The following is a 10,437-nucleotide window of genomic DNA, read 5'->3' as shown; positions in this document are numbered from 1 at the left end:
CATCTATATTAATTAATTGGGTAACATTATCTGCTTAGTTAAATGGATGTAATTAAGAGTAATGTGTGAGGTCTGTCTTTTAAAGTCCTTTCACTGCTTTAAAAAAATATCTGGAACAAGATTTTCATTGAAGAGATCAGAATTTTGATTGACCAGAATGTCTAAGCAAAAAGTTGCCAAGAGATTTAGTGTTCAGCTTGCTAATTCATGTGGACAGAATCCAGTCAATAACAGGAAAATCTACCTTTAAATAGTTCTATTAACCCAGAACCCACACACAGAGAAAAAGTCAAGTGGAGTGTTTTCCAGATAGAGGCTTATTTTGAGAGATACCAAAAGTGGTCATGATAAGTCAGAGCATAAAGGAGTGCAAGAGAGTAAAGTAGTGAGAATGTAGAGTTAAGTCAGAGGTGAAGAGCCAAAGGATAAAATGTAAGGCAGGATATAGGTATTGAAAAATCTTGCAAGAGAAAGAGAATTGTGTTAAAAAGTGTGTAATGTCCTGTGGAGCCATCATGAGACCCACTAAAATAAGTTGTTCCCAGGGGAGCAACTATTCTGCTTGGGAAAGAACTGCATCAGGAGAGGAGACACTGTTCCTGTCAGAAAGGTACTTAATTCTACTTGGCATGCTCAAGTGTTTTCTTCCCCATAAAAAATTAAAAAGTCAAGAAAATCACTTAATATTTGACAATAAACTGATAGTTAAAGGACAGCTTTGGATTTATGATTTTGTTTAAATCAAGTCCAATCAGCTCACAGACCTGAATATTTTATCTGTGCTCCAGCTGTAGGGATATTGGCTGCTCTGATAAAATTAAATTGATTTGTTTCTCTCAGTTCTACACAATCTACATCCTGCTTTGTCATATTTGGCTTCTGATAAAACAACACTGGCACACCATTCTAGCTCAAAATGCCACCTGTGGCTCAAGCCTTTTGTCCCTAAGGAGTGTCATAAACCATCCACGAGATGAAATATGGACTCATGTAGATTTAGACAGAAAATAGTCGTCCTGATAACTTTTGTTAAAAATTATAGAGCTGGGCAGGAAGGAAGACCTCATGTGTTTTCACTCAGTGCCAATGCTCTCAAGGCTGTACATAAGGTTTCTTGCTGTACCTTTAGAGTATCTGGGAATATTGAAATTCCTTCCCTTCACCATTTTCCCCTTCTCCTACTCTCAAAAAAGCAACACTCAAATCCCATAAAGAAATTAGTAGCAGGTACCAGTTCTTGAAATCTCTGTCTAACACATAAAATTAGGGTTAATGCTACCCCATTGGTCAATAACATTTATTTCTGGAGTTTTTTAGGCTTCATGATCTCTCTGCAAGACGGCATAGGCACATGTGTAAGGAATCCAATGATCTTACTCTGAACAACAGTGCTTGCTGCTGGTCTTCCTCCTCACTGGAGGCAATAAAGTCCCCAAGATCAAAGCTGTTGATCTGAGCCGAATTTGTGATCTATTCCAGTTCTGCTCCTCATGGCTAATACTGTGGTCATAGGCACTATGACTTTGTGCAGCTGAGATATCTTCTATGTGAATGTCAAATGCTGTCTTCATACAAAGCTTCATTGCTTAGCATCAGAAACTAATATCACAGCCATTGCTCCATATGCACTTAGGCAAAAATTCCCTCTGATGATCTGTGAACTGGACCATGATCCAAATGGGCTACTGGATGAATGCTCCAGTCACTCACCCACTTTGGGAAATCTGCCAGCTCCTGACAACTGCTTGCAAAACCTTGTTTAGAGATCCTATAGAAATGAAATTATGTGTGTTACAATTTACAGTTTCTTTTGCTTATCCAAGAGGTTCTCTAATAGAATATAGGAATATTCTCTTGTTTTCCTTGGAACTCTTTTTGCTTTACAGAAAAGAATATCCCTTCCATGCTCACTGGCAAACCAGCTCACCCCTTCCTTTTCCATTGCTTTCACATTTGAATGGCTTGACTACTCACCTGTCTCAGGTACTTGTGCAGTGAGTTTTTATGGTCTGAACTCTGTTGAACAGGAAAAATGGTGATTTTTGCAAAGCAAAATATTCTGTTCAGCTTGTGGAAATTTAATTTGGTTTCCACAGCTTCTCAAAATACAGTGATGCATTATCTTTTGTCCCAGAATTCCAGCACACACATTAGTTGTAAAATGAGCTTGACCCGAAGCTAAATTATAGTGCTGCATTGAAGTAGGTTGTTACTTACAAGACATCTATATCATTTGCAGAAGAAGCTGTAGAGAATGAGAAGGGCAATTATAAGAAAAAGAACAACTGTTTCATATGGTGTTCTCTGGAAAATTGATTCACTTCATGGGAATGCCCAGAGCAGAAATAAATCAAGGTGTATATATCCCTCAAGAGAAAAGTCTGTGAAAAAATGTTCTGAAAAGGCTTTGGATGGTATGCAACAAAGTGCAACAAAATTTGAGCAAAGAGGAGAAAGATATGGAATAGCTGTTTCTTGTGGAACAATCTGTGTTCTTACTCCAATACATCATGGGATGGATGCACTGAGAAACATAGAAAGCAATTAAATAATGACATCATTGTAAGTATGCACATGTGAATGAAATTACAATTCCACTTCTTCAGCAGTTCCACAATTTCTTAATATATGAATAGAACTTTGGAAATGTTAGGCTCTTTCTTTTATTCAATAATTTCTGTGTGTGTGATGTATATATATATCACTCTCTCTCTCTCACACACACACACACACATATGTATATGTATATGTATATGTATATGTATATGTATATGTATATGTATATGTATATGTATATGTATATGTATATGTATATGTATATCTGATTTAGTGTTTCATATTAATGAGATTTGAAAGCTACTTAGTAATGTGCTTTGAGTCCTTAGAATTCAAATTTTCCTTTTACTCTGTGGAAGAGAATGAGCTGAACCAGAGCACTGAGAGGCATTATGGAACAGTTGACACTAAAATGGAAAATAATAAGATTAAAATGAGACAGATCTTGCAATAATGAATAGTAGTAGATAAATAAATTTATAGGGAAGTTTGAGAGTTAAAATAACTGTTGGGATAAATGACTGCAAACAAGCATTTTTCTGAGTAAGATTCAAATGAAGGACCACTGGGAATGCTAGTGAAACCACTGTTGCAGACACTTGGATGAAAATTTATGAATTGTTGAAAAACATTTCAGATGGATTTCTGAGGAAGGGCTACATGACATTTTTTTTGGTCTGGGTCAGTTAAACCTGCTGCTTTATGAAAATATAAGAATAGGATTCTCAGTTAATCTCAATATTTTATCAGACCTCTAGATGAATGTTTGTATAATTTTTAATGTGGCAATTTTAATTATTAAAAAATTAGAAAACCAGATGGAATTACAAAACAGCAACAGATTACTTAATTAACTTTTGCCTACTGGGATAAATAGAACATACCACAGAACATATCAAAGCAGACACCAATGAGACATCACACCTCTATTAGTATGCAGGAGGTTTTCTCTTCAGATAGCAGTTCTTATCAGACATAAGCATATGCCTATCAATCTTATTAAATAAACCCAGCAACTCCTCATGTTATAATCCACAGAATATAACACCATGGCAAAAATCTGAAGAAGTATTCTATAATGCTCCCTGCAGACCAGTGAAATCTCCCACCTAAGTACATGAGGTGGACAAAAATGAAAAAAATAATTCCTACTATTTTATAAAGGAGTATAACATGTAAGTTAGTCTGCAAATACTAACAAACATCCTTCAGCTGAAAGGTCCTTAAAAGTAATCAAAACATCAGATTTTAAAACTGTTGATGTATTTGTCTAATCATATTACAAATACTCTGTCAGCCCCATTGCATAACATCTATTACATACCTGGGTAAAAATAGGAGTGAATCCGATGAAGAGCAGATCTGTAAACCCATAATAATATAAATCTTCTTTACTTATATGAAATATCCCTTGAACTTATTGCAGTACTACGTAGATTTTTGTAAATTTCTTAGTATAATTTGAAAAGATGTTCTCTGAAATAAAAATTATTTCCAACAGGATTCCAGAAGCTCTACAATTGCTTCTTTTGGAATGAATCCTATCTGATGACTTCCAAGATTCCCAGAAAAACTGATGATAATTATTGCACACCAAATACATTCCTACATGATGTGCACTGATACCTTTTTATTTAATAAAAATGAGTGTCACCATATATATGTGCATACATTTGGTTATTGCTATCAGAATTAACAGCCTGCAATTTAACCCCAGCCTATTAGAAAAAGGGCTCAGCAGATCCACACAAATGGAAATGACTACTTGCCACAGGTTTTTAACCAGGCTTCAAGACAATGTGTTTGTTAGTACCTTCAGATTAATACCAGTTAGTTTTTGAACAGTTTCAATCTCATGCTAGATGATTTAAACCAGATGAAAATAAAAATATCTTACCCAAAATAAAAGAATACAGAAAATACAGTATTGTAGTATTTACTGAACAAAATAACAAAAATCATGTTTGCTTCTTTTTTTTCTTTTTTTTTTTTTAACAGCATTAAGTAATCAAATTTAGGCCATACAAGCATCAACAAGAAATGTAAGTAACTGTACTATTAAGGTGGTATCTACAACTTTTTTAAACTGCTTTAAATCCAAAACCACAAATGTTGTATACCTCACTTAAAAATCATTCAAGTGCCTTGCACAGTATTTAAAAAATTGATTGTAAATGACTGCTATGAAATGTACATGCAGTACCTGAATTTTATATTTTGATACCTCAGGCCCAGATCATCAAAGCATTTAGATTTCCACTCCTCAGGGAAGCTCAGGGTCTCCATGTGTATTAACCCCTTCCCTGAAAGGAGTAACTGGTTTTTTTTGATGGTGTGCATTTCTAGTGTTGTCTTTCCCTATACAGGGAGGGAAAGGGTCGATTTTACAGAAAGAATGGTTCCAATAGGCAGAAAGTTTATGGCACTGCAACTACATGAACCACCTTCCCTACACAACATAAAAATATTCTAATATTAAGGATTATTTTACAACTCAGTGGAAATATGCAGCAATGCAATTAATTTCCTTTGTCTGGATGACAAAAATGCAGTCTTAACAGTCACAAGAACCCGCCTTGTGTTAGCTATAAAAAAAAATATATTTATATATATATTTATGCAACTACTATGTGCATTAAACAAAACCACTGTATGAATCAGCAGGGTTCAGTAACACTTGTATCTGAATCTCTGGAAGGGGTGCATTGAAGTCTATGGTGCTTCTCAGGAAGGACTCACAATGAAATGGCAAAGAATAGAAACCCATTTATTTAAAATCTTATTTTTCTTACCCCATTGCCTAAGAAATGGTCCATAAGCTCTCTGGCAGCTAAAAGGATCTGTTGCCTTTACTTCAACCTACTGCTGAGAAATGAAAAATACACCTTAATACAAACCTAATAATTCATTTTTTAGTGAACACTGAAACTGAAAATCAGCCCAACATCATTGTGAATTCCCATGAAATAATTCCACCACCGTGAAAATTCTCTGTTTTCTTCAGTTCTTACCAATCTGTGTATCATGAGTTGTTTAGCAGGCTAGTAATCAGCAATGTGCAAGAAACACTGTATTTTTCCTGGAAAGCATTTAGGTCTTGACTCACTCAGGTTGGCAGGTTAATTTAGAATCGAAAAGTGTATTTCACATCCGCTTATATAAATGTTGAAAAATTCCTTTTTTTTTTTTTTTTAACCTGTCTTAAGACAGTTTTCTCAATCACCTGTGAACACTGATCAGTGCCCTTTGCACTGAAATGGTACAGATCTTTTCCTCAGTCTTTGAGACAACAGAGAAGACTTGAACCAAAGGGCGACGCCCCTGCGCACCAAAGCTTTATTATACTTCTGATTACTGTGCATCCCCACACCTAGAGCAAGCAACATGGCACTTGGGCCATATCTTGATACTCTAGGTGTCCCCTGACAAGTGTTCTGCATGAACCATTGTGTCTCAGTCCACTAACAAAAACTACTGTGCAGTAGTAATCTGGTATCTTAGATAGTTTTTCTTCTTGGACAAAGTTTATCCAGAATCTTCCTTCTATCAGGCTACAGCAGCGTAGGGCTCCTTTTCCATAAAGAGAGGCAAAATAAATGTCTTACACCTGTAGGCCAGTACTGGTGCTCTGTCCCAGAAATTTTAGCACTGCTCTGATACGATGAACCCTTCTTTTTCTCCCACTGGTTCCACCTCAGCATAGGCAGGATGTCCAGATCCTCTTCTGAATTTCATTGCTGGCCATCTGCTTGGACGTCGCTACAACAGCAATAACAAAATAAACTTTTATGAAAGGCACTTCACTAAAGTGTTAATAAAGAGCTCTAACAATATCCTGCAATTTTGGCCTCTCATACAAAACCACACTCCCTGTAGTTGTTACAGGAATAGAAAGGCAGAGCTCAGCAGCAGCAAAAGTCAGAGGAATGAATCCCTCTTTTTAAATTTGTGAGTGATGACTGTTCTCAAACACGAAAAAATTACCACTACTCTTAGCAATGAAGAGGATGAAATAGCTCCTGTCTAAAATGGCTGATTATTTGATTTGTCACATACAGAACTAGTGATCCACTAACCCCTAGTCCAATGCCCTTCTCTCCCAGTTCTGCATAGGAATTTTCTAATATACTCTATGCCATGAGAAAATATGTGGCAGAATTGACTAGAACTTTAATTTTAAAAAATTATTTTGGATAAAATTCTGGCACTCTCAAAATAATGACTTTTTCTTTCAAGTGCCAAAATTGCTACTTGAGTAATGTACTTTGATGGTTCAAATAGAAAAAAAAAATTTTATTTAAAATCTTAAGAGCTTTGGGTACAAGAGCCTTAAAAAGTCCTAACCAATTTCCACTAGCATCTTGGGTGCCTGCTTTAAAAACAGCTAATAAACAAAGAAAAGAAACAGTTATTTTCTAGGGCAGGTAAAACAATTCCTGTAATATTATGATATCTCTAGGGAAGAAAAGTGCTTTAAACAATCTGTATTTTCAAACAAATTAATGTCAGGTAAGGCTCAGATTTTGGGTGACCACTATGAGATCATGTCAAAGGAAATAGCTTTCAGGAAAATAGGGCAATTCCTTCATAGAGTCAGTGAGAAGAAAAAGCTTTCCTAAAAATGTTTTTTCCCTAATGAAAATTTTATCTGCCAAATATACTGACTTATTTCTCTTTACTGACAAGACTTACAATCTGCTTGGAATGAGGGCTAGAATATATAGCAACTTATATAGAAACATTGCAGGAAAATGAGAGGAGAATCAATGAAAACAAGTTACAGCCTATATTTTCATTGACAGCTCAAGAGCTAAATAATTTTACTTTAGGATTTTTCTTCTGAATATAAACACTGCATTTGATTTTCTGCCCCTATAATACCCCATTTTTATTTCCTTTCAATCACAAAGGATACTTGAAGCTGCTGAGGGGTGTTGGGTGTTGGTGACCACAGCACAGCCACAGCTGTGATGTTTTGCTGGGACTCATGGTGCTGCTGGGCAGAGTCACTAAAGAAACCTTGGGGTGCCACTGAACCTTGTTCTCAGCAAACCACACAGCTGGCTGCACAGAGCCTTCCTCAGGGATCATTTTTGAGAAGATATCACATAAAAGCAACTGCTTCCTTTTCCTCCCGTTGCAGGATCAGGTTACTTTTGAGGAATTCTGAGTTAAATTCTATTTGGCAGGTAATTTAAAATCCCAGGCCTTTCAGTGCAGCATCTCCCTACAAAGTAGGAAGCCAGAACAGTCTCTTCTTTAACAGATGCCTCTTCCTAACAAGAAAACTTAGTCTATTTAAATTTTGGTGAGTTTTTCTACCCAAGCTTGATTCTTTGTGTTTTCAAAATTAAGAAGGACAGTTTGGCTACTGCTAAAGAAAAAGGGTCATATTCAGTCCTCAGGCTCACTAAAGTAAATCAAGAATAATGCAATTAAATGTTTAGGGGTTTGTTTCAGATTTACACTGGTACAAATGAGAAGGGAATTTGATGGAGAGGTCTCTAATGAATAGAGGAAAGGAAAAAGCACTGGAAAACTAGCAGGAAAGAATAACTAGAAATGGTATCAAACATAAGGTAAGGACGAGCAGGGTTTTAATATACTAGGTTGCTCTCTAATTTAATTTCAAGATATACTTATGATTAGTTACTACTTCATTGCTACATTGATGATATATACTAAATTTACTATTTTGTGCTACTCTTTTTAATTGGCCTTTCCAGATGATTAGTTATGGAACAGATGTGTATCTGTTTTAATGATACAAAGCCATAAATGTGAGCTGTTTTTCCAAAAATAAAGCAAAAGACTTGAAGGTCATCTTCTAATATTGCAGTTATAGATTTCTGTGGTTTCTTGTCACGTCTGAGGTGAGATTTTCCCTTCATAGTGATTGTTTAATTTCAGCTTCATTATGTGCATGTTGGCAGCTTTAAAAGAGAGCACTGACAAACCATCAATTCATTGCCTTATGTAACCCCTCAAAAGATGTAAAAATATTTCAGCTTTAACTGAAAAAGGAAAAGTAACTTTACTGATACTGGGAGATACTAAGTTCCTTTGGTTACTGAAGTAGCTCAGAAAATACCTAATGCATTCTTCCTCTTTTGTCTCTGTGAAGACTAATTAAAAACAGAAAAAACCCTACCCCTAAACAAGTCAACCAAACAAAGCACACCAAAAAACCCCACCAGACTCAAACCAAACTGAGAGAAAGCAAGCTGGGTGTTTAATTAAGTAATTCTCAATTTTAGCAGGGAAAAATACGTTTCTTCCTCTAGAATCAGAACACTTAAAGGAAATCCTCTGAGTTGTGGCTGAAGAGTTGCAATTCCTTCTTCCTTTCAGTGTATTACAAAGCAGGAAAACAGGACTAGTTTTTTTTTCATTTTTGAAGCTTCCTTGAGTTCACTATTTTAAGCAATTTATTCCATTTGTCTTACTTCTGAGGGAAAATAGAGGGGATTCCACCTACTAAAACTAAAGGATAGAAACTGGAGTAACCTCACTCTGGTTGCAAGGAAAGGTCTCCAAGTGTATTCTTCTTTTTGATCACTTTCTTCTTTTGACATCTTTCAATATCAGGAATTTTTGAGCCTTGTAGGCTCTTTTATCCATGAAAATCATATGATCTCATTTAGACATGTTAAAAAAAAGGCTTTGATACATATCTGAGTGCAGTTAATTGAATATAGTTAAATAAAACTCAGTTGTTATGATCTGAACATGGTCTCTAGTGTTAAAGTTGATGACTTTTTTTAAGGTTGCTAGCTGTAGACCATCTTATTTTCTGTTGAACAGTAACAAACATTGCAAGATCAGTTACAGGAGGTTGGACAGTTGTAAAGTTGTGTTGAAATGCTGATATCTGAAGATTGATGCCCTGCTTCTGAGAGATTTTGATCCTGATGTTGTCACTATCTCTAAAATTTATGCCACTTAACACTTTTCATCTGAGCTGGTAATTTATCAAAAGAAATTGTAATAATGTATATTTTGTTAGCTGCAGCAATTTTAAGCTTTTACATTTCCTTTTATACATCTGCATGAAGACAAGTTTCTACCAGTAATGGACAGAAGGAACTTGGCAACAGGTATTACATATTTGATATTCTTACATTTTAGCCTCTTATCCCCATCCCATCCTTATTCTGTGTTTTCCTAAGTACACAAAAATGGAATGAGAACAATTCTGCACAGATCTGCAATGTCAGAAGAGCAGTGAAAGAAAATAGTAATGAAATATTTGCCCTTCTGTCATCTCCTCAACCCTGCTGCATACATTTTGTTCTGAAAGATTTCTACAACACTATCAAAAGTTTCTTTGTATATTTAAACCAGCATAAAATCCCAGAGTGCTTGTGCATGCATCAGCTCTTCATTCCTATTCAGCAGTAAACTTAAACAGTGGATTTCATCAAGACATGTACATACTCTTTTTAAAACTGAATTTACATAAGTATAAATACTTGACATAGCATGAAAAGGTCAATCTTTCAAAGTCTGGACTCTCCAGAGCTCCCTAGTAAACCTGATTCACCACTAAACTACACAAAAGCTGAATTTATTGAGCACATTTTTAGACTGAATGCTCTGGCACAACTTTGTCTCCTCTATCTATTGATTTTTTCTATATTTCAATATTTCAAACTTCCAGAGGACTGGTTCACTGTGTCTACTGAAGGGCTGCATCTTACATTTCCACTGTCAATTTCTTTGTCTAATTCAGGACTAAAAACACATTTAAATTAAGATTAAATATTAAAATCTCTTTAACCACACTTTGTCAAGAAGGCCTATCAAACTCTGATGATAAGGAAATATGAAAATATCGAGTTATCCAAATTCTGGATTTATTGTCAAAACTTCAGAAAAACT

General features: G+C 35.4%; 1 protein-coding gene across 1 annotated transcript in view; it reads right to left on the bottom strand.

Moving 5' to 3' along the window:
* Positions 1 to 3,014: 3,014 nt before the first annotated feature.
* The window catches only part of PLXDC2 (plexin domain containing 2), a 242,195-nt gene continuing 234,772 nt past the window's right edge, over positions 3,015 to 10,437 (bottom strand). Inside the window, exon 14 of the mRNA XM_056483768.1 lies at positions 3,015 to 6,315. Coding sequence (XP_056339743.1) covers positions 6,199 to 6,315 — 117 coding nt within the window. The 3' untranslated portion in view covers positions 3,015 to 6,198. The remainder of the gene's footprint in view (positions 6,316 to 10,437) is intronic.

The sequence above is a fragment of the Oenanthe melanoleuca genome, chromosome 2 (assembly GCF_029582105.1).
Source record: "Oenanthe melanoleuca isolate GR-GAL-2019-014 chromosome 2, OMel1.0, whole genome shotgun sequence".
Classification (NCBI taxonomy): domain Eukaryota; kingdom Metazoa; phylum Chordata; class Aves; order Passeriformes; family Muscicapidae; genus Oenanthe; species Oenanthe melanoleuca.
This window is presented reverse-complemented; position numbering and strand designations above follow the sequence as displayed.